The following is a 21934-nucleotide window of genomic DNA, read 5'->3' on the forward strand; positions in this document are numbered from 1 at the left end:
ACATTTCTCGGAAACATGTTCTCCCTGGGGATTCCATGCCCATATTTGGTGCCCCGTCGGGACTGACAGCACAGGTGTTCTCCCTAGGGACTCTATGCCCATATATGGTGTGGGTACGGGATCAATAGGGTCATTTCTACTAGCCACCTCAACAAAAAGACACTAAATTGGAGCATTAGATTATCTTATCCAACTATGACTTGTATACAAGAGTTTTGACAAATGAAACTCAGAGAGAAAATAAAATAACAAAATGAAAAATAAAATCAAAAAAGGTGAAAAAACGAGGATTTTGTCAGCCAGTGGAAAACCATGAAGAAGAAGCAATAAGCAAATATTTCGACAAGGACCTCCGCTAAGTCGTCCTCAGTGCCAAACTTAAAAGAAAAAGAAAAAAAAACGAAAATTTAGCCTTTCGAAGTTTAGCCAACAAAGACAGAACAGACACTCAAACAGACACTTTGAGTTCCAACAGATTCTAGGAACTATTCTTCTTGGAAATTGTCGTTGTAAGCCCTGTAAAAATATCACTAAATTGAAAAGATACTTCAGAAAGTATTTTATTTTCTTCAAATAATTCTCTTTCCCTCGAATTTATGAGGATCATGGGTATCACTTGGACGCATGGGTGTTGCTTCCTTTACTGCTGTCATTTCCTTCAGGTTCTACTAACAACTCACAGAAGTACCAAGTATCCTGAAGAGACTCAGTCAAGTCTCCTGAAGAGACTTCTACTAACAACTCCTGAAGTACCAAGTCTCACTTTCTACTATTTTAATAGTAGAAAGTGATTAGAGGGCAACTAACCTCCCCTCCTCTCACGCCCACCATTTTCAAAAATTTTCTTAATTCTAAACACTTTTTTTATGATTTTCAGTTTAGTTTTAGGGCGAAGCACTCAACTGAGCATGCATGGTGCAACTCTTTTGAATTATTTACATTCATTTCTTGACTCTGGTCTGATACCTGCTGCTCTTTTTCTCGATATACGAAAAGCACTGCTGTTCATGCTCTTACTTACAGCCATACTTATATGCTCTTCATACTTACATGCTCTTTCAGTCAATACAAACTCACTGGCTACCCTCCTCCCCCCCATTAAGTTTTTATTTCCTTAAGTCCTTTTTATAATCTCTTTTGACCCCATTCCGTGATCACATGAATTTGTTTGATGCAGAGGGATCACCAAAAGGCAAACCCTTTGGCAATCTGCCACCGTTCCATCTATAAAACATGGTCTGGTCATCTTAACCCTTGCTAATCTCTTGGAGACTGGGATTGAATCAGATATTTTGTGCAACATATTGTTTGATGTACGGTCAGTGAAACAAATACCTAAAATTATCCTCTGAAAATTTCTCCTGAAAACGTTAAACAAATTGTCCTCAGTATCTCGAAGAGCCCATGTTTTAGAGCCTCGCTTGATCACTCTCATTACCATGACTTTTCATATTCTAACCTTAGTCCATAGAATTATATTCCTGTTCTGCCAAATTTTTTTTTTCAATTGTGAAACAATTTGTTTTTTCCATGCCTATCATGCTTTTAACATCTTCATTGCTATCCCAACTTTTCACTTGGGGTAGGGGAGAAGCTGATTTTGGAAGATACTATTTATGTCCAGGTCATCAAATAAGCCTTTCTCCAATATCTCGAAAACGGTTTGAAGGCAAATTTGAGACTTTTTTTGGCGAAAACTGCTTTCCTATTCTCCCAAATGTTTTTGCGATATAAGCTCTTACGGGACCTATAATCTATTTATAGTTCAGTATCAAGGTAAAAGAAGACACCATGTGTTGCCAGGTCATCGAAAGGAGGTACCTGCAATACCCCGGGAATGGTATTGGGGTAGAAGTTGAAACTTACAGGGAAAAACGCAGATGCAACTGCTTGTTTTTCGTAAAAACAAACCTGTCTGTTTTTCAGAAAACTGTCTAAAAACTATTGATTTTTCAGAGAAAAACTGCCTAAAGGTTCTTACACTATAAGCCCTTACGAGACGTACAGAAAACTCGCAGTTAAGTATCAAGGTAAGTCAAAAGATATTCTATCTCGCCAAGTAATCAAAACGGTATATCTCCAAAACCATATAATTTGTCAGTCAAATCCCACCCGTGGGCTAAGTTTTTACAGCAGTAGTTGGCATTTGTTTCTGGTTGTTGTGTTTTGTTTGGTTTGTGCCAGAAGAATTAGTGTCTTGTGTTTTTGTTTTGTTTTCTTTTTTTGTGCTCCGTCTGTTTCTTCATTGATGGGTATTAAAGCCATTCATTCATTATGGGAACGGCTTTGGGGAAGAAGCTGAAGCTTTCATGGAGTTTTTTTTTTTGGAAGGGAGCAATTGGACCTTGAACCTTGAATCTGGAGGAGAGGGCAGAGAGGAAGGGCCTAAATGTTTTGGTAATCTGATTAAAATTGTAGGTACTATGAACCTCTGTTGGACCAGGACCTATCAATGGCAGCGAAATAGCGCTGCCTAAGTAAAGAACGATGTTGGCACAACGTATTATTTATTTTTTATTTTATTTCTCGGTTGTAGACCAGGGCATTTCGTATCGAAAGAGTAGTCTTGGAAACTTGGAAAAGGGCTCATTTGATTGGAAATTGGAAGGGCTTTTGTCCTTTTTAATAGTCAAAAGTGACTGGAAGGCAACTAACATCCCTTCCACGCCAAGCATTTCACCAAACACGTCCAATCATAGTTTTGAGATATCCATTCTGTTCAACGTAGTTGAAAGGACTAGAAATTATGTCTTTCAGGAGGACACTCTTCCCAAAGTCTTCAGGGAAAGTGTTGTACTTTATGCCCTGGGGGCATATAAGGTTTTTATTGAAGCGTTGTCGTAGAAACTTCAAAAAGGGCTCATTCAGTTGGAAATTTAAAGGGCTAGTCCCTTCTTAATGGTCGAAAGTGATTGGAGGGCAACTAACACATCCAATCACATCCACACATCCATTTCCCAAAACACATCCAATCACAATTTTGAGGTAGCTATTTTGTTCAACGTAGTTGAAAGTTCTGGAAATTAGGTCTTTGAGGATGACAAACCCCCCACACCCCCTCAGGATAAGGGTCGTAAGTTACGTGCTTGGGGTATACAAGGTTTTTATAGAAAGCTTTGTCGTAGAAACTTCAAAGAGGGCTCATTCAATCGGAAAATGAAACGGCTAGTGCCCCTTTTCATAGTCGAAAGTGATTAGAGGGCAACTAACCCCCCTCTCACGCCCACCATTTCCCCAAACATATGCATTAAAAATTTTGAGATATTCATTTTGTTCAGTGCAGTTGAAAGTTTTGGAAATTAAGTCTTTGAGAATAATCGCCCTCCACATCCCTCAGCGGAAGGGTTGTAAGTTATGCCCTAGCGGCATATAAGATTTTTATAGAAAGTTTTGTCGTAGGAACTTCAAAAAGGGCTCATTCGATTGGAAATTGAACGGGCTAGTGCCCTTTTTAACAGTAGAAAGTGATTAGAGGGCAACTAACCTCCCCTCCTCTCACGCCCACCATTTCCAAAAATTCTCTTAATTCTAAACACTTTTTTTTATAATTTTCAGTTCTGTTTTAGGGTGAAGTACTCAACTGAGCATGCATGGCGCAACTCTCCTTAATTATTTACATTCATTCCTTGACTCTGGTCTGATACCTGCTGATCTTTTTCTTGATGCACGAAAAGCATCCGACTCATTAACACACTAGATTCTTCTTTGGAAACTGTCCCATATTGGTATAAGAGGGAATGTTTATTCCTGGTTTCTATAATATTTATCAAGTCGAGTCATCTCGGTTGATACGCACTTTTCTAACCCTTCGAGAATAGTGTTTGGCGTTCCACAAGGATCTGTTATTGGGCCGATACTCTTTTTAATGTACGTCAATGACCTTATTAATGCGGTTCAAAATTTAAAACCTATTATTTGCTGTCGTCTTTGTCAAACAGCATCCGTCACTAACTGTGACAGGAGCTTGTCCTTTCCGGATGCACTTATTGCTTTTGATAATGACAGTATTCTTGGCACAGCTGGTAGAAGTGAGTCTGATCTTCGATCAAAGATAAATGCCCTTTTTGAAAGAGTTATCCAATGGTTTGATGTAAATTATCTTGCCTTAAATGCCGGGAAGTCATTTTTTCTCATTTTCTCCAGAGTTTCAAAGGCTTGCCCTGACTTAAATGAAATATATGTATCAAGAGGCTCTCTAAGTAGACCTAAGGATCGTTACGTTCGATTCCTAGGCATCTTGCTTGACGAAAATCTTTCCTTTAAGCATCATATTGACCTGATTAAAATGAAAGTCTCCAGGAGTCTTGGAATCCTTAGAAAGCTCAAATATACATTTTCATGGTAAATTCTTAGAATATTGTTCAACAGACTGGATCAGTCCTATGTTTGATGGTGTCTTGTTATTCTAATTACAACGTTCATCTCGTCTCTGATGCCATTTTCAAAACTATGTGATCAAAAACGGACTCTTATTAAGGAAACTAACTGATCTTGACTTGAAGCCTTGCTTGATTTGATATCTCTCTATTTTCTTTTTTGTTCTTCTTTCATCTTTTACAGTTCCATGGCCATCTTCCTGCTGCTCTATGTAATAATATATCTTTTGTTTCTGATCAATTGACTTATCATCTCGCAAATTACAGATTCTTCATACTCCATGAATGATGTCTTATTTCAAACCTCTGACAACTTGCGACACGATCTGGAACACGCTTCCTGTGTCTGCCTGAAGCTGCCGCACGTCTGGTACGTTATAACATTATGTTAGAGAATTTCTAGGTAGTAATTAAGTTTTTTTTCGGTTTCCCTTGGAGTTGATGTCTCTGGATTGAGTTGGATATTTATTTGAGTTGGTGAATTAATGTGTTATCCCCTGCCTATCTTGTCATTCTGGGGATTATTAAGGTGGGCGACTGGATTTTTTTCTCCCCTGTTCTTTCCCGGCCATGGAGCCTTATGGGGTAAATTTTGTTGATGTAGTTTTTTGTTTATGATTTTTATTGTTAAATAAAGAACTCACTCACTCACTCACTCACATCCAATCAAAACTTTGAGATATCCATTTTTTCAACGTAATTTAGAGTTAAAGAAATTAGGTCTTTAAGGATGACAACCCACCCCCCCCCACATCTCTCAGGGTAAGGGTTGTAAACTATGCTCTGGGGGCATATAAGGTTTTCATAGAAAGCGATGTCATAGAAACTTCAAAAAGGGCTCATCGAATTGGGAATTGAGAGGACTAGTGCCTTTATTAATAATCAAAAGCGATCGGAGGGCGAATGCCCCCCCCCCACGCCCACGTTTCCCCAATCACTTCCTATCAACATTTTGATATAGCCATTTTGTTGAACATAGTTGAAGGGTCAGGAAATTATGTTTTTGAGTATGAACCCCCCCTCCATAGCCCTCAGGGCTAAGGTTGTAAGTTATGCCCTTGAGGCATATAAGGTTTTTATAGAATGCTTTGTCGTAGAAACTTCAAAAAGGGCTAATTCAATTGGGAATTGAGATGGCTGGTGCCCTTATTAATAGTCAAAAGCAATCTAAGGGCGAGTGCCCTCGCCTTACGCCCATCATTTCCACAAACACTTCCGATCAACATTTTGATATATCCATCTTGTTGAACGTAGTTGAAGGATATGGAAATTATGTTTTTGAGTATGACAACCCCCAGCCCTCAGGGCTAAGATTTTAAGTTATGCCCTGGGGGCATATACTGTTTTTATAGAAAGTATTGTCGCAAATACTTCAAAAAAGGGGTCAATGGATTGGAAATTGATAGGGCTATTGTCCTTTTTAATAGTCAAAAGTGATCAGAGGGAGAATCACTCGCCCCACGCCCATTATTTCCCCAAACATATCCGATCAACATTTTGATATGTCCATTTTGTTCAACGCTGTTGAAAGGTCTGGAAAATATGTCTTTAGGGATGATAACCCTCCCCCCATAGCCTTTGGGAAAAGTGTCTTAAATTATGCCCTTGGGGCATATAACGTTTTCAAGGAAAGTGTTGTCGTAAAAGCTTAGAAAGGGCTCATCCTATTGGAAATTGAGAGTGCTAGGGCATATCTTATTAGTCAAAAGTGATCAGAGGGCACATGCTCCCCCCCCCCCCATGCCCATCATTTCCCCAAACACTTAGAATCAAAATTTTGAGATAGCCATTTTGTTTAGCGTATCAGAAATGTTTGGAAATTATGTTTTTGAGGACAAAAAATCCTCCGAACCCTCAGGGCAAGGATTGCAAGTTATGCTCTGGAGACATATATAGTTTTTATAGAAAGCGCGGTCATATAAACTTCGGAGGGGCTCATTGAATTGGTCATCAGACGCTCTAGTGCTTTTCTTAAGAGTCAAAGTGATCGAAGGGCAATTACCCACTCCCCACCATACACGTCGTATATTTAAGATTTTTATGGAAGGGATGGTTGTTTAACTTTAGAAGAGGCTCAGTATTTCTCCCTGAAACAAACTATGTTAATATAAAACAAACAGAAATCACTTTTTCCACAAAATAATTTTTATCAAAAATAAGTAAAGGACTCCATCAAGCCAAAAATGAAATAAAACAAACAGAAAAAAAAATTCCAAAAAATAAGTTTTCAAAAAATGTAAAACCCAGAATATAATTTGTACTTTAGTGAAGAAAATTCTTTGAATTGTTTTCACTTTTAAAACTTTAAGAAATCAAAAATTAATTAAGATTTTAAGGAATAAATAACAGCAGATGTATATTAAACTGATAATGCACATTTTTTTTTCAGTAAATTCATATGAATTTTTTTCAGTAAACTACAAATTATATTTTGGCTTTTAGAAAGCATAGGGTATAGAAACCTACTCATATTAATTTCTGCTCATTTGGAGTTTGACTCTGTTATTTATTTTAATTTCTGTTTGTTTTGGGTTTCATTTATTTATTGAAAGTAATTTGCGGTAGTTGTATACTTTGTAGATAATTTGATTCTATTTTTGGTCATTTTTGGTTTAATGGAGTTCTTCGCTTTTTTTTGAAAAACTTATGTTGTGGAAAAAATTTTCTTTTTAATTAATTCAGAGTGAAGTAGCGATGCAGACCGAAAGTAACTCTGCTCACCCAGGATATAAAAAATAGTGCATTATCTCAGAAACAAAATTGGAAATGGAGTGGAAAATAACAATGGTTGCGGGATGGCCAAATTAGCCTCAAATTTAACTAAGAAGAGGAGTAAAGTTCAATGAAAAGTATATGACCATATTATGAAACCGGCAGATCTGCAACATCTTATGAATGGCTTGTCAGAATTTATCTGAACCTTTTTGAGTGTTGAGAAGGCAGAAGAAAAAAGACTTCAATTTTGTATTTAGCCCAGTTTAGGTCAGATGCTTGATTTTGCTAATTTCTTATCATTCCAGATCATAGGCAGCACAATCGTGCTGCCTAAGTAAAGAACGATGTTGGCAAAATGTATTATACCAGGGTACTTCGTATCGAAGGAGTTGTCGTAGAAACTTCAAAAAGGGCTCATTCGATTGAAAATTGGAGTGGCTAGTTCCCTTTTTAATAGTCGAAAGTGATTGGAGGACAACTAGCACCCCCCCTAAGCTCATCATTCCCCCAAATACACCCAATCAAAATTTTGAGATAGCCATTTTGTTCAGCGTAGTTGATTTCCAGATAAAAAAAATATATTTTTGAGGAGGACACTCCCAAACAAGCCTCAGGGCAAGGGTTTTAAGTTATGCCCTGGGGGCATATAAGAACGATGTTGGCACAATGTATTATTTATTACTTTTTTTTGTTTAGAACAGGGCACTTCGTATAGAAGAAGTCGTCGTAGAAATTTCGAAAAGGGCTCATTCAATTAGAAATTGGAGTGGCTTGTACCCTTTTTAATAGTCGAAAGTGATTGGAAGGCGACTAACACCTCTTCAACGCCCACCATTTCCCGAAACACATCCAATCAAAGTTTTGAGATAGCCATTTTTTTCAGCGTAGTTGATTTCCAGATATAAATTATGTGTTTGAGGAGAACACTCCCCCACAGCCCTTAGGGCAAGGGTTATAATTTATGCCCTGGGGGCATATGAGGTTTTTGTAGAAGGCGTTGTGGTAGAAACTTCAAAAAAAGCTCATTCGATTGGAAATTTAAAGGGCTAGTGCCCTACTTAATCGTCGAAAGGGATTGTACGGCAACTAACCCCTCTCTTACGCCCACCTTTTCCTCAAACACATTCAATCAAAATTTTGAGATGGCCATTTTATTCAACGTAGTTTTAAGCTCTAGAAATTATGTCTTTGAGGATGACACGCCTTCAACAGCCCTCAGGGCAAGGGTTGTAAGTTATGCCCTGGGGGCATATAAGGTTTTTTTTAGAAAGTGTTGTCGTAGAAACTTCAAAAACGGCTCATTCGATTGGAAATTAAAAGGGCTAGTGCCCTTTTTAATAGTCGAAAGTGATTGGAAGGCAACTAACACCCCTTCCAAGGCCACCATTTCTCCAAACAATTCAAATAAAAATTTTGAGATAGCCATTTTCTTCCATGTAGTTCAAAGTTCAGGAAATTATACCTTTGAGCAAGGCAATCCCCTCCCCACCCAGTCTTCAGGGCAAGGATTATAAGTTATTCCCTGGGGGCATATAAGATTTTTATTGAAATCTGTCGTAGAAACTTAAAAAAGGGCTCATTCAATTGGAAAATCAAAGGGCTAGTGCCCTTTTTAATAGTCGAAAGTGATTTGAGGGCAACTAACCCTCCTCTTACGCCCACCTTTTCCCCAAACACATCCAGTCAAAATGTGTAGATAGCCATTTTATGCAACGTAGTTGAAAGTTTTGGAAATTAGGTCTTTAAGGATGACAACCCCACCCCCCTTAAGCCCTCAGGGCAAGGGTCGTAAGTTATTCCCTAGGGGCGTATAAGGTTTGTATTGAAAGCGTTGTCCTAGAAACTTCAAAAGGGCTTATTTAATTGGAAATTTGAAAGACTAGTGCCTTTTTTAATACTTGAAAGTGATTGGATAGCGACTAACGTCAAGCCCACAATTTCCCCAAACACATCACAATTTGGAGATATCCATTTTGTTCAACGTAGTTGGTTCTGGAAATTAGGTCTTTTAGGATGATAACCCCCTCAAAGTCCTCAGTGCAAGGGTTGTAAGTTATGCCAAGGGGGCATATGAGGTTTATATAGAAAGTTTTTGTAGAAATTTCATAAAGGGCTCATTTGATTGGAAATTAAAATTGCCCTTTTTAATAGTCGAAAGGGAGTGGAGATTAATTAACCCTCCTCTCATGCCCACTATTTCCCCAAAGTCATTCAATCAAAGTTGAGAGATAGCCGTTTTGTTCAACGTAGTTGAAAGTTCTGAAAATTATGTATTTAAGGATGACAAACCCCTCAGAGCCCCCAGGGCAAAGGTTATAAGTTATGCCCTGGGGGCATATAAGGTATTTATGTGCTGGTGAATTGAAATGGCTGGTGCCCTTTTTAATAGTCAAAGGCGATTGGAAGGCTACTAACACCCCTTCCCCGTCCACCATTTCTCCAAAAACATCCAATCAAAATTTTGAGATAGCCATTTTGTTCAAAGTAGTTGAAAGGTCGGGAAATTATATCTTTCAGGATGACACTCCCCCCATAGCCCCCAGGGTAAGGGTTGTAAGTAATACCCTGTGGGCATATAAGGATTTTATTGAAAGCTTTGTCGTAGAGACTTGAAAAGGGGCTCATTCAATTGGAAATTGAGAGGGCTAGTGCACTTTTTAATAGTCGAAAGTGATTGGAGGGTAACTAACCCCCCTCTCACGCCCACCGTAAATGAATATGCATTGTCAGTTTAATATACATATACTGATATTTAGTAATCAAAATGTTAACATTATTTGATTTTTTAAAGTACTAAAAGTAAAAACATTTATTTTTTTTCAGTAAAGTGCAAATTTTCTGGCCTTGGGAAAACATAGGGGTTTTGAGCCCAACTTATCTTAATCTCTGCTCGTTTTGAGTTTGACTCGGTTATTTATTGTAATTTCTGTTCGTTTTGGGTTCCATTTATTTATCGATGCTGATTTGTGGTAGTTTCACTTTTTGTAGATTATTTTATTTTTGCTCATTTTTTGTTTAATGGAGTTCTTTACTTTTCTTTAAAAAACTTATTTTGTGGAAAAAGTTTTTTCAATTAATCGAAAGAATAAAAGGGTTGCACTGAAGTTTTATTGTATCGGGTTGTGACTCCCAGGTCCAGAGGCTCTGGACGGCTAAGTGGACCTGCAGTTGCTTACTTGTACTTATTTAACGCTGCAAGCCCTTGGTTCATCTTTGCGTTCGATAACTGACGTCATGTTTTGTCCCAGGTAGGTGTGTCCAGAGCTGATGGCTAGACGATAGGCATCTACTCTCAGTCCCAGTGTCTGACGTATTTTCTGAACCCAAAAATTGGCTCCAGGTTGGACTGGATGGTGGATGGCCAGGTTTTCTTTTAACCCTTTCATGCCTGTGGTCACCATACGGATACCCCTCGCCCCCTATTTTTTTTCTCTCGACTCGACAAAGTTATAACCGTGATTTTTTTTCCACTAGATAGCGCTTGCTTGGCTCTATCGCGTTTGAATTTATTATCCCTCAAGGCTTTACCCGAGCGGTCGAGCGAGCGTCCAAGTTTAGACAAAACATAAAATGTCGAAAAAGAGGAAAGGTGCAGGTTTTGACCTCGATGATCTGGACGTTTCTGGTAACTTCAGAGCCTGATTATGATATTATTTTGTAGCTAAGAATGCGATCTTTCGAATGAGATATCACTAGTCTAATTCTGAGCTGTAGTTTAGCCCCAAACAAGGTTTCTAACGATCGGTTACCAAATGGTCACGTCAGGCATTCATTGCCAAACCACACCTAGGCAGATTTGTACAGCAAACGAGGCAGCAAGTCCTTTTTATGATTGGGAATAGGCACATTTTCTTTCTGTTCCTCCTTTTTAGTGGTAACAAGGGTAAAAGAGCTATTTTGTGTGATGCATCAAGCAAGTGTAGAGGCCAATGGCCTATTTGATGGCATTATATTATTATTATTAAGTGATGCAATTACCTTGAATTTCATTTCAGCTGGCCCAAGCACGAGCTCTGACTCCATGAGAGGTCATGGTCCTAAGCCCTTGGAATAGAGACTGATCAAGGAAAGAAGTAGAAGAGCTACCAAAAAAATGACTGAAGAAGAAGCAGCAAGGCTTTCATTCATACCTGATTGTGATTCAGATCTCGATATCTCGTCCGACGACGACGACCCAAACTGGGCACCAGACAATCCAGGTCAAGAATTTCAACCTCTACGTTCTCTCAACTGTTATGGCAATGAAGACAGAAGTGATGAAGAGGATATTGACCACACAGACGACATCCCTTTATCAATGCTTGGCAGGTTCGAGTTAGACAATGGCGATGACACGGATCAATTCGATTTGTCTCTCCCGGGCTTGAATGACACAGCAGCGTCAAACAGTTCTTCAAGCACATCATCAGCATCAGTGGCAACTTCTTCTGCAATGCAGTCAGCAACAGTTATTGCACCTGCTGAACCCTTTGTCCTTACAATAGCTAAGAAAAATGCTCCTTCCCAAGCAGTGGCCAGTCTAGTAACTCCAACTGATGCTCCTCAAGTCACGGCAAAACCAGTAGCAAAAAATAAGGTAGCAAAGGAGGCAAAGCAATACAAGTGGATAAAAACGGAGCCCGAACCTCGAGATATTACCTGGAAGGGTTCTATGCCACACTATGACGAGGTACAAACGCCTCTTGATCTCTTCCGAATGTTTATCACAGAAGACATTCTTTCAAACATTGTGGACCAAGTGAACCTGAATGCCATGAGAAAAAATAATCTTGTTCTGAAACTTTCTCTTGAAGAGCTGCACAGATTTCTTGGAGTTCAAATGCTTATGAGCATTCTCAAACTTCCGGCTATGAGAATGTACTGGAAGAATGGACAACGATATTCCCCGGTGGCTGATACCATGAGCAGAGATAGGTTCATCAGCTTGAGATCTTTCTTCCACATTTGCAATAACACCTAAATGATACCGAAAGGGGAGGCTGGTCATGATAAACTGTTCAAGATCAGAAGACTATACGACGCATTCAGGGATAATCTGAAAAAATAGACCCTGAAGAGATCCAAAGTATTGACGAACAGATGATCCCGTTCAAAGGAAGAATTGTACTTCGACAGCACTTGAAGGACAAGCCCCATTCGTGGGTTGAAAATGCTCCTAGGAGATCTGGCATCAAAAGACTAGTGTGTGACATAGAGATACGTACAGGGAAAGTATCTTTTAAAATTTCTAAACATGGTCAAAGTATTGACGCTTTCCTTTGGCTTTCAGAAAATCTGCCAAGGTTCATGAACTTCAAGCTGTTCTTTGGTAACTTCTATACTGGCATCGATCTCATTCACAAGCTTCGGATTGAATATGGCATCGAGTCATGTGGTGCGATACGCAGCAACAGGATGAGGAGTGCTGTTCTAGATACCGACGCCAACATGAAGAAGAATGGACGAGGGTCAGTGGACTTCCGTATTGAAAGACATTCAGAAGTATCGGTGGTAAAATGGTATGACAACAAACCAGTCCATTTGGCTTCGTCATACTATGCAGTCACCCCAATTGATAAGTGTCAGAGATGGATGGCACAACACGGAAATACGTCGAAGTTGATCGCCCCCGAATCGTCCGTGACTACAACAAATCAATGGGGGGCGTAGATCTTGCTGACATGTTCCTGGAGCTTTACAGGACTGACATTCGCTCGAAGAAATGGTATATGAGGATTGTGTACTACTTCTTTGACATGGCTGTGAACAACGCCTGGCTGATACACCGCCGACAGTGTAAGCAGACCAATGTTCATCATATGTCTCTATTGTACTTCAAAATGGACATTGCTCGTTGGTTGGTTCTTCCTGGCGTATCTGAAAGTCCTCGAGTTGGAAGACCATCCTTATTAGTGACGAAGTGCAATACGTCTACCTCGCGAGACGGGATGCCTTCGGAATCAATGAGGTTTGACCAGACCTCGCATTTTCCGGATACGACTGAAAAGGGAAGGTGTCGCTATGGGAAGTGCGTTAGGGGTGGAACCAGTCGAATCATGTGTTCGAAGTGCAAAGTTCGACTGTGTTTGAACTCAGATCGCAACTGTTTCAAAAAATTTTCACCTAAAATAGTATCTGTATATACCTGACGTGACCATATGGTAACCATTCACAGTTTGGATTTGGAATGAAATAATTTTTTTTTAAATAAATATGTTCTAGTTGACTCCAGGATCACTCTCTGCTATTTTCAGAATTTTTACGCAACTCCTTCTTGGTTCAGGTCTGAAAGGGTTAACTGCTGGCTCGCTTCCTCCACCATGGCAACTGGAAACATTTCAGGCATTGCTTCGATATTGCACCGTAAGGGCGTCATAGTATGTGGCTGAGCCACCGGAAGTGTCTCTAAATGATGGTCCTCATCGTCTTTGTTTTCAGCTGACTTACATGAAGGCAGACAGATTTGTACTTACTAGATAAATCGTCGAGCATGGATTGAGCTTCTTTTAATTAATCCCAACTTAGAAAAAAAATTGAAGAATCCAAAATCCGGTAACTGGCAATTTCTTGCGGAATAACCTTAAGCAATTAGTTTTACACACAAAAACGTTAGTGTCGTCATGCAACGTTATTTTTAATAAAGCTGGATGACGTTAATTAGCGAAGTTATGTTTCGAACCATTGTTTTGAATATTAAAAAGAAAAGACGCTTGAATTAAAAAAAAAAAGAAGTCTGTAATTTCTTCAAATAAAATTGCCTTAGTGTTTCTTCCCCAATAGGTGGGCGTAGACGATTTTCAAAAAGTCAAAATTAAAAATAAGTGCATCTGTTTTACTCCCTTTCATCGGGAAACTCGAAGACTACTCATCCCTCCCCTTCAAAACTTTTTTTTAGCTCAAATCTCCTGCCGTGAGAGAAAATAGGATAGACTTTCCAAAACTACGAATAAAATTTATCACCATTTTTTCAAGCCTATTTATTATACAATAGAAGAAATAATACTTACCTGGATCCAGGCTTTAGATTACTGTATTTAAAATCGAGATTAGTGATTGGTTTCGTTTTACCAGCATAAGCAATTATATACAAGGATTTGTGTTATTGTATAAATAATATACAATTGTGTATAATAATCTAGAATTGTGTTATTGTATAAATTATATACAATTGTGTATAATAATTTAGAAACAATATTTAAATGTAATTCCATCTTTGTTTCATGTCTAGGGCAAATCTAATAGCAATCCTTCAATCACAGCTCAAGATTATGTCACTTTTTTTTAGAAATAATAAGTTAGTGTAATTCCATTTTTGTTTCAATTATAGGACAAATTTAATAGCAATCCTTCAATCACAGCTCAAGATTTTTAGAAATTAATCAAAAAACTTTTTGCACAAAATAAGTTTTTCAAAAAAAGTAAAGAACTCCATTAAACCAAAAATGAACAAAAATAGAATGAAATAATCTACCAAGCATATAACTACCACAAATCAGTATCAATAAATAAACGAAACCCAAAAGAAACAGAAATTCAAATAAGTCAAACTCAAAACGAGCAAAAATTAATCTAAGCAGGGTTCTAAACCCCATGCTATCTAGAAGCCAAAGTATAGTTTTTACTTTACTGAAAAAAAATTCAAATGATTTTACTGAAAAAAATGTACATTTTCACTTTAATTTACAAATGCTTACATTAATTCCTTAAAATCTTAGCGAATTTTTGATTTCTTAAAGATATAACAGTGAAAACATTTAAAAGAATTTTTTTTAGTAAAGTACAAATTATACTCTGGCTTTTAGAAAGCATAGAGTTTAGAACCCTACTCAGATTAAATTCTGCTGGTTTTGAGTTTGACTAAATCTAATAAAAATCTTGCAATCACAGCTCAAAATTATGTAGCCCTTTTTAGAAATAATAATCAAGCGTAATTTCAGCTTCGTTTTATTTTTAGGGCAAATCTAATAGCAATCCTTCAATCACAGCTCAAGACTATGTGACTTCATTGCACCAGAATAGTAAGAGTACCCTCCTTTATGGGAAGAATAATGTTGGAGTTCTACCGGTAAGTAGTTATAGTTAAAGAAGATATGTGTAGAAAGTTATAGGTAAAAAAACAAACAATTGGTAAAAAAAACAAACAAAGAGACGTATTATAGAGACCAAACTGTATAGGATATAATAAAAAAAAAATTAAGATCTTGGGAGGCGGGTGAAAGGAGTCATAGCCGGAAATCTTCCTCTTAGATTGTGTTATGATAGAAGCCCATCCCCCTCAAGATTTTCGACTAGTTAGCCGATCAATTGGATCACAAAGCCACATTGGAAAGCGCTGTCATTTTTTTTTTGCTATCTGTTCGATTTCAACGGGAGTTAACTACAGTTTTAGGATTATATATAAATATAATTTATATTATATATATATAATAGAAAACATATATATATATATATATATATATATATATATATATATATATATATATATATATATATATATATATATATATATACTACTGAGTGGGGGATTAAGGAAAAGCTTGTAGCTGTAGTTACCGATAATGGAGCAAATGTGGAACGGGCTGTAAAGGATGCTGCATCTGTTGTAGGTAAAGGCTGGAGACGTGTTTCGTGCTTCGCACATACTCTGAATTTGATTGTGAGGGGTGGTATTGATGATACTGCTGACTTGTCACCTCTTGTCCAAAAAGCTAGGAACATAGTCAGCTTTTTCAGACGTAGTGTTGTAGCTGCCGACAAGTTGCGCCAGGTTCAGATCACTATTGACAATGTTTGCACCAAAAAACTGAAACCTGATGTGACCACTAGATGGAATTCGCTCCTCATAATGTTGCGTAGTCTACAAGACCTGAAAGAGCCAGTAACAAGTTGGCTGGCGCTTCTCGGTAAAGTAGATCTCCTACTCACTGAAAGTGAGTGGGATGTTATTTCAAACGTGATCGCGGTACTTAAACCTTTTGACGAGGTAACAATCGAGCTCTTTTCTGAAAGCTATCCCTCCATCTCAAAAGTCCTGCCTTTATTCAAGATTTTGAGACGCCACCTTGTTCAGGTTGATTGTGGTGGATTTTCAAATGTCACCGAGGACCTCCCAAAGGCTTTGATGGAGAAAATTCAAGCTAGGTTTATAAGCCTCGGTCAGGTCACACCCGTGACGATTGCCACATACCTTGATCCGCGTTTCAAGAAAATTTATATTTCCCCTGACAATCTTGTCTCGGTTGAGGGCAAAATAGCAAGAGAGATGGATTTGGCCTTGCTACCTGCTGAATCCGTAGCAGCAGGTACAAGTACCGTCACAAACCCCGCGACACAGCATCGACAGACTCATGACAGTTTGTGGGGCTCACATGACGAAGTTTTGGTAGTCAACTCAGGACGTGGTTCGACAGCAGCCGAGTCTATCATGGCTCTGCAGCTTTTTAACAGGGAATCTGTAGTTCCAAGAAAAACGGATCCACTCAAGTGGTGGAATTCTTGCAACATGGGCTCTCAGAAATATCTGTACGAGGTTGCCATGAAATTCATGTCTGTGCCCGCCACCAGTGTCCCTACTGAGAGAGTTTTTTCCAAGGCCGGTCAGTTGATCACCGAGCGGCGAAACTGACTCTCTGGGAAAAACATTGACATGTTGCTGTTTTTGAATAGCCAAATATAGCCGCGTTTTTTTCTTGAGCCCAAGTAGTTTCATGTCTCGGTTTTCGTGATATTCTTTCATATAATCGAAGTTGGTTTTTTCATTGTTCAATGTTGTATTATTCCAAGTTTTTATAAAAAAAATGATGCAAAATACTCTTTATCTACGATTTTCATTATTTAACTTTGGCAAAAACAAGAGTGTATCGGGGCCAAAAACGGTTTCGAAATATCGATATCGATATATCGAATATCGAAAGTGAAAAAATCGATATATCGATATATCGAAAAATCGAAATATCGCCCAGCACTGATAGATAGAGAGAAAGTTGGATGTTCTATTTAAAAGCTCCGTATAGTTCCTTTGCTGTGTAAATTCCACCAATGTAACAACGTCATTCTGACGACAACAAGAGATCGATTAAGTGTCGTTCGGTGGAACAATTACCTTTTTGAAGTCAAAAGTTGTCTTTCCTTGATCGGTCCCAAAGAAGCATTTTAAACTGTAAAATTTAATGGATATTAAGTTCAGATAAAATCTGACTGTTAAGAAAATTTAAATAAAACATATTTTCCGTTATTTGTCTTAGATAATATTAACTGTTACATCACAAACTGTCTCGGAATTATGTAACATAATATTGAAATTTTCTCAGGGGTAGGGGGGAAACAAATTCATAAAATTGTGTTTTTAACTTTATTGCGATTTCAATGTTGGGATGAAGTATACCTTATGTAAAATTTATTTATTTATTTATTTAAAAAGGTTGCTGAACATCAGGGTTTTCAAAATTCTTGCTCTTGAAATTACAGTTTCTGAGCAAAGAATAAAATATTATTATTACAAGAATATAAAAACAATAAACACAAAATCATATAAATCATATTATTATATAATATAGAATAATACCATTATTGCAATATTTCATACTAACATATTATTATTATATATTCATATAAAATATATCCTTATAAATTACATAAATGTAAGGAATAATATTGTAAATATAAAATATGTCAAAAATAAAAAATCGTGATTCTGTAACTAATGTTTTGGCTATATTCTTTTGCATGGCTTGTTCATAACTATAGCCAGTTATATCAAACCACTATTTTCCTTCAGTTCGCCATTCAACTCTGTTTCCAACTAGAGTGTTCACAAATGTAATATTTTCAAATTTGAAATTGCAATTACTCCTTTTCTGGACAAACGGTTTGATACTACGAGTAAAGTTGTATTTTCTTGCTGTTGCTAAATATTGACTGCATGCTCATTCGATTCATAAAGATAGTTAGCTTTATTTGACTATTTATCTTGCTTTTGTTTCTCTTTCTTTTGTTTCTTTTTACTGTTTAATATTGCTAATACAGTTTTACTTTCTCACTGTTGCCAAATAATAACTGCGTAATCATTCGATCTACAAAGAGGACTTATGGCTTTTTTGCCAAATATTTTTTTCTTTTTGCATTTGGACATTGCTATTAAAGTTTTATTTTCTCACTGTCGCCAAATAATAACTGCGTATACATTTGAGCCATAAAGAAAATGTTCAGCTTCATTGCCTAGTGTTTTCTTCATTTTTTTTCCTTTTTTATGCTTTCTACTCTCTTATATTTCTTTTAAAATTACATTTTTCATTCTGTTGCCAAACTGCATAGTCATTCAAAGAACTAAGGGACCCAAAGCTCCCAGCTGTTACTATTCCATATTATCAGTATCATTTTTTTTTTATGCCGTCAATAAAGTTTTTTCAAAGAAAAAAATGGACCAATATTAAAACCTAAGATAAGCTGAAATAAATTCATATCATATTTTTTTAATTAACAAATGGGTCACACACAAAAAAAAACAAAAAAAAACACAACATTGAAATATCAATAACTTTTAATTAACTTTTAATATCAAAATAGGTTCCGATGCATATTAGCGTGTTTGGGACGACTCAAAAAAAGGACACTTCAACTACACTTCCTCGAAAAAACAACCCTCTGACTCCTCCCCTCCCCCACCCCTACCAAACAATTAATCAACAATTCTAAAGATAATACATTTTTATAGGGAACTAATAGCAATCCCACACTCATACTCTATGATTCATCATGCTTCCATTCATGTACCGACAATCACCTTAATCAACACAAAAATCAATTTCTCTTTTAACAATCACAAGCATATACTTACTCCCAAACTAATCACTCAATCCATGTCTACAATACTGGTTAAAACAAATACATCGCAAAGAAGCACGGAATTCCTCATGGGCCTTCTTACCTTTTACTTCCGCCGGAAGCCTGCTCCAGACTTCAGGACCAATATACCTAGTAGAAAATTTAGATCTGGTAGTAATTGGAACCGGTGTTCTATTCTAACTAATTCAACATTTATAGTTTCATAACAATATTCCGTTTCTTTGTGAAATTATAATTAATCAAAAAAAGTTTTTCCACAAAAAAAGTATGTCAAAAAAAAAGGTAAAGAACTCCATTAAACCAAAAATTAATAAAATTAAAACAAAATAATCTAGCAAGCATACAACTACCACAAATCAGTATCAATAAATAAATAAAACCCAAAACAAACAGAAATTAAAATAAGTCAAACTCAAAACGAGCAGAAATTAATCTGAGTAGGGTTCTAAACCCTATGCTTTCTAAAAGCCAGAATATAATTTGTACTTTACTGAAAAAAAATCAAATGAATATACTGAAAAAATGTGCATTGTCAGTTTTATATGCATATGCTGATATTTATTTCTTAAAATCTTAATTAATTTTTGTGTTCTTAAAGTTATAAGTGATAAACTTTAAAAGAATTTTTTTTCAGTAAAGTACAAATTACTTTACGAAATAGTAAAAATGCGAAAATACAACATACCAGAAATTTGCACATGGAACATAAACCTTAATAGGTGTAGATCCACAAGGGGGTTAGATTCATATTGGTTATATGGACCTAAGTAGTACCAACTAAATTATTATTAAAAACAATTATATATTTAGTGAATAATATATTTAATGCATCTAGCGCCATGATTCCCAACGTGGGGCGCAGTACAGAGATAATTTGTACTGGAGCGGATGCAAATGGCCAGTGAATGTCGACGACCAAACTGTAACACAGTACAAACAAATATGGATAAATAAGAGAAAAATATACCATTGTAATAAACTGTGTGGGGAACAAACTTTTCAGCTCCCGCACAGCCAAGCTTTGAGCAGTAAAAAGTAAAGTATAACGGATAGTGCTTTGAATGAATAAAAGAGTCCTTAAACAAATAGACAATTAAATGAATAACCTAACAGAAGTTAGCACAGAACAGAAATTACCACTAATAAGAGTGGGGTTAATTCTCCCTAAGACTACATAAGGGCTAGATTTTCATCTAAACAAAATTAGTAATGATTTGTTGACATTCAAGCTGCAGAGTGCATAAAGGCAAAGAAGTCACTAACGGGATGTTAGGTACCTTCGTATCCCATTCGGCTCTCAAATTGGGTGATATTATATTTAAATTTTGATCAAATAAGCCCCCTTCAAAGTTTTCGACTATTTCTACTATGCCAAGCGGGGGATGTAAATGAAAGCATACATGTGAGAAACGTTTCTTTCTAAGTTTTTTGATATTGCTGATGCGTTGATTCTTTCTCACTGCTGCCGAGTATTAGCTGTATTCGAGCCATAAAAAGGAGTTACAGCTACAGTTCCAGCTGTTTTTGTACCTATATTTCCATTCTTCTGTCATACTTTATTTTTTCATGGCTTACGTCAAAGTTAATCACTCGAATCATCGTCGAAACTTGTTTTGAAAGGCTTGTTTTCGAAAGATAAATTGCCCTTGAGGAAGCTTTGTCTATTTTCAAGGTCGGCGGTTCAGAAGTTTTGCAAGGTTATTTGTCTCTCCATGACGATTGTCAAATTTTGCTGTTGAAATGGACTCCAAATCAAATTATGAGTGCGGTTCCTGACAGTAATGATAACCATGAGAAACGGTAAGATTTTTTTTGCAAATAGCCGCTCGTGATCAATAACAAGTATAGTAATTTTATCTCCTTTAACTATTTGTTTTTTTTTCCATACTAACTTCCATTGACGCCAATTTGACTTGGAGGTGGAGGCAGTAAGAGGCAGGGGTAATTTCCATGCTCCCACATTTTTCCGAAATCTTCCTTTTGTACTTCCATTTAAAAATAAGTTGAAAAAAACGAGGTTGCCCCCTCCTCTTCACACTTTGGTAAATATTTATTTGGTGTCTTCCAAAAACAAAATAGAAAAAAAACCTTACCTCTCCCAACAAGCTCATGAATTTGTGCCTTCGCTTGCTTCTTGTATTTGCTTTTTTTAACCTTTCTGTGAAATTTTTTGCTTCTTGATTTTTTGCCTAAGTTGATACTCTGGAACCTGGGATTTGTTTCTTTGTATAAAATATAAAACAAAAAAAAATCCTTCCAGAGCAATTGCTGGCGCATAGGGTGTAAAATTGACGTGTCAGTTCCTGAGTCTTTTTACAGGGACATAAGGGCGCCGGCAAAAAATTTTCCAGGGGGGGGGGGGGCAAACGCCAAAATATCAGTGGTGGTTTGGTGACAGGGAATATAGTTCAGAATCTTTTCCCGTAGGAATAAGCTTATTTTACATACTTTTAGGAAAAAACTGTCAAACAAAAAGAGCAATTAAATTGCATGCAACCCCCCCCCCAAAAAGTAAGAGATCTTATTGAAAGTAGCTTTATTAGAAACATCATATCAGAGAACCCTACCGTAGAGGTTTCAAGCTCCTAACTTCCAAATGTGGAATTTTGCTTTTTTTTTTTTTTTTTTTTTTTTTTTTTTTTTTTTTTATATATAGAAGAAACATCGTCGATGCATGTTTATTTGTTTTGTTTTTTTTCCAAGGGTGTTTGGATCAAACTAAAGGTTTAAGAAAATTGGGAGGGAACCCTTTTAAACGTAAATATAAAGCTCTTTTTTAAGTGACCATACAGATTAGACGAGGGAAAATTCTTTTTTTCTTGCTATTTTAGGGCACAAAACTACGACTTTACCCTGAAGAGGATGAATTTGCAATCAATTTAAAACTCTGAAAAATTAATTGATTTAAAAGTTTGAATAACTATATTTTAGGCTTTCCAGTTGTAAAATAAGTAATGCCATACGATGGCAGCACTGGATTCAGCCAAGTTGATTCGCTTTATTTGTAATGAAATTAGGCT

At 36.8% G+C, this 21934-nt stretch overlaps 1 protein-coding gene across 1 annotated transcript in view; it reads left to right on the top strand.

Moving 5' to 3' along the window:
* The window catches only part of LOC148954754 (small G protein signaling modulator 1-like), a 149086-nt gene that overhangs the window by 119958 nt on the left and 7194 nt on the right, over positions 1-21934 (top strand). The window contains exons 9-10 of the mRNA XM_089086499.1: positions 15025-15135; positions 20587-20714. Coding sequence (XP_088942625.1) covers positions 15025-15135; positions 20587-20714 — 239 coding nt within the window. The remainder of the gene's footprint in view (positions 1-15024; positions 15136-20586; positions 20715-21934) is intronic.

The sequence above is a fragment of the Artemia sp. Qi Xiang Cuo genome, chromosome 3 (assembly GCF_049724085.1).
Source record: "Artemia sp. Qi Xiang Cuo chromosome 3, ASM4972408v1, whole genome shotgun sequence".
In the NCBI taxonomy this organism is placed as follows: domain Eukaryota; kingdom Metazoa; phylum Arthropoda; class Branchiopoda; order Anostraca; family Artemiidae; genus Artemia; species Artemia sp. Qi Xiang Cuo.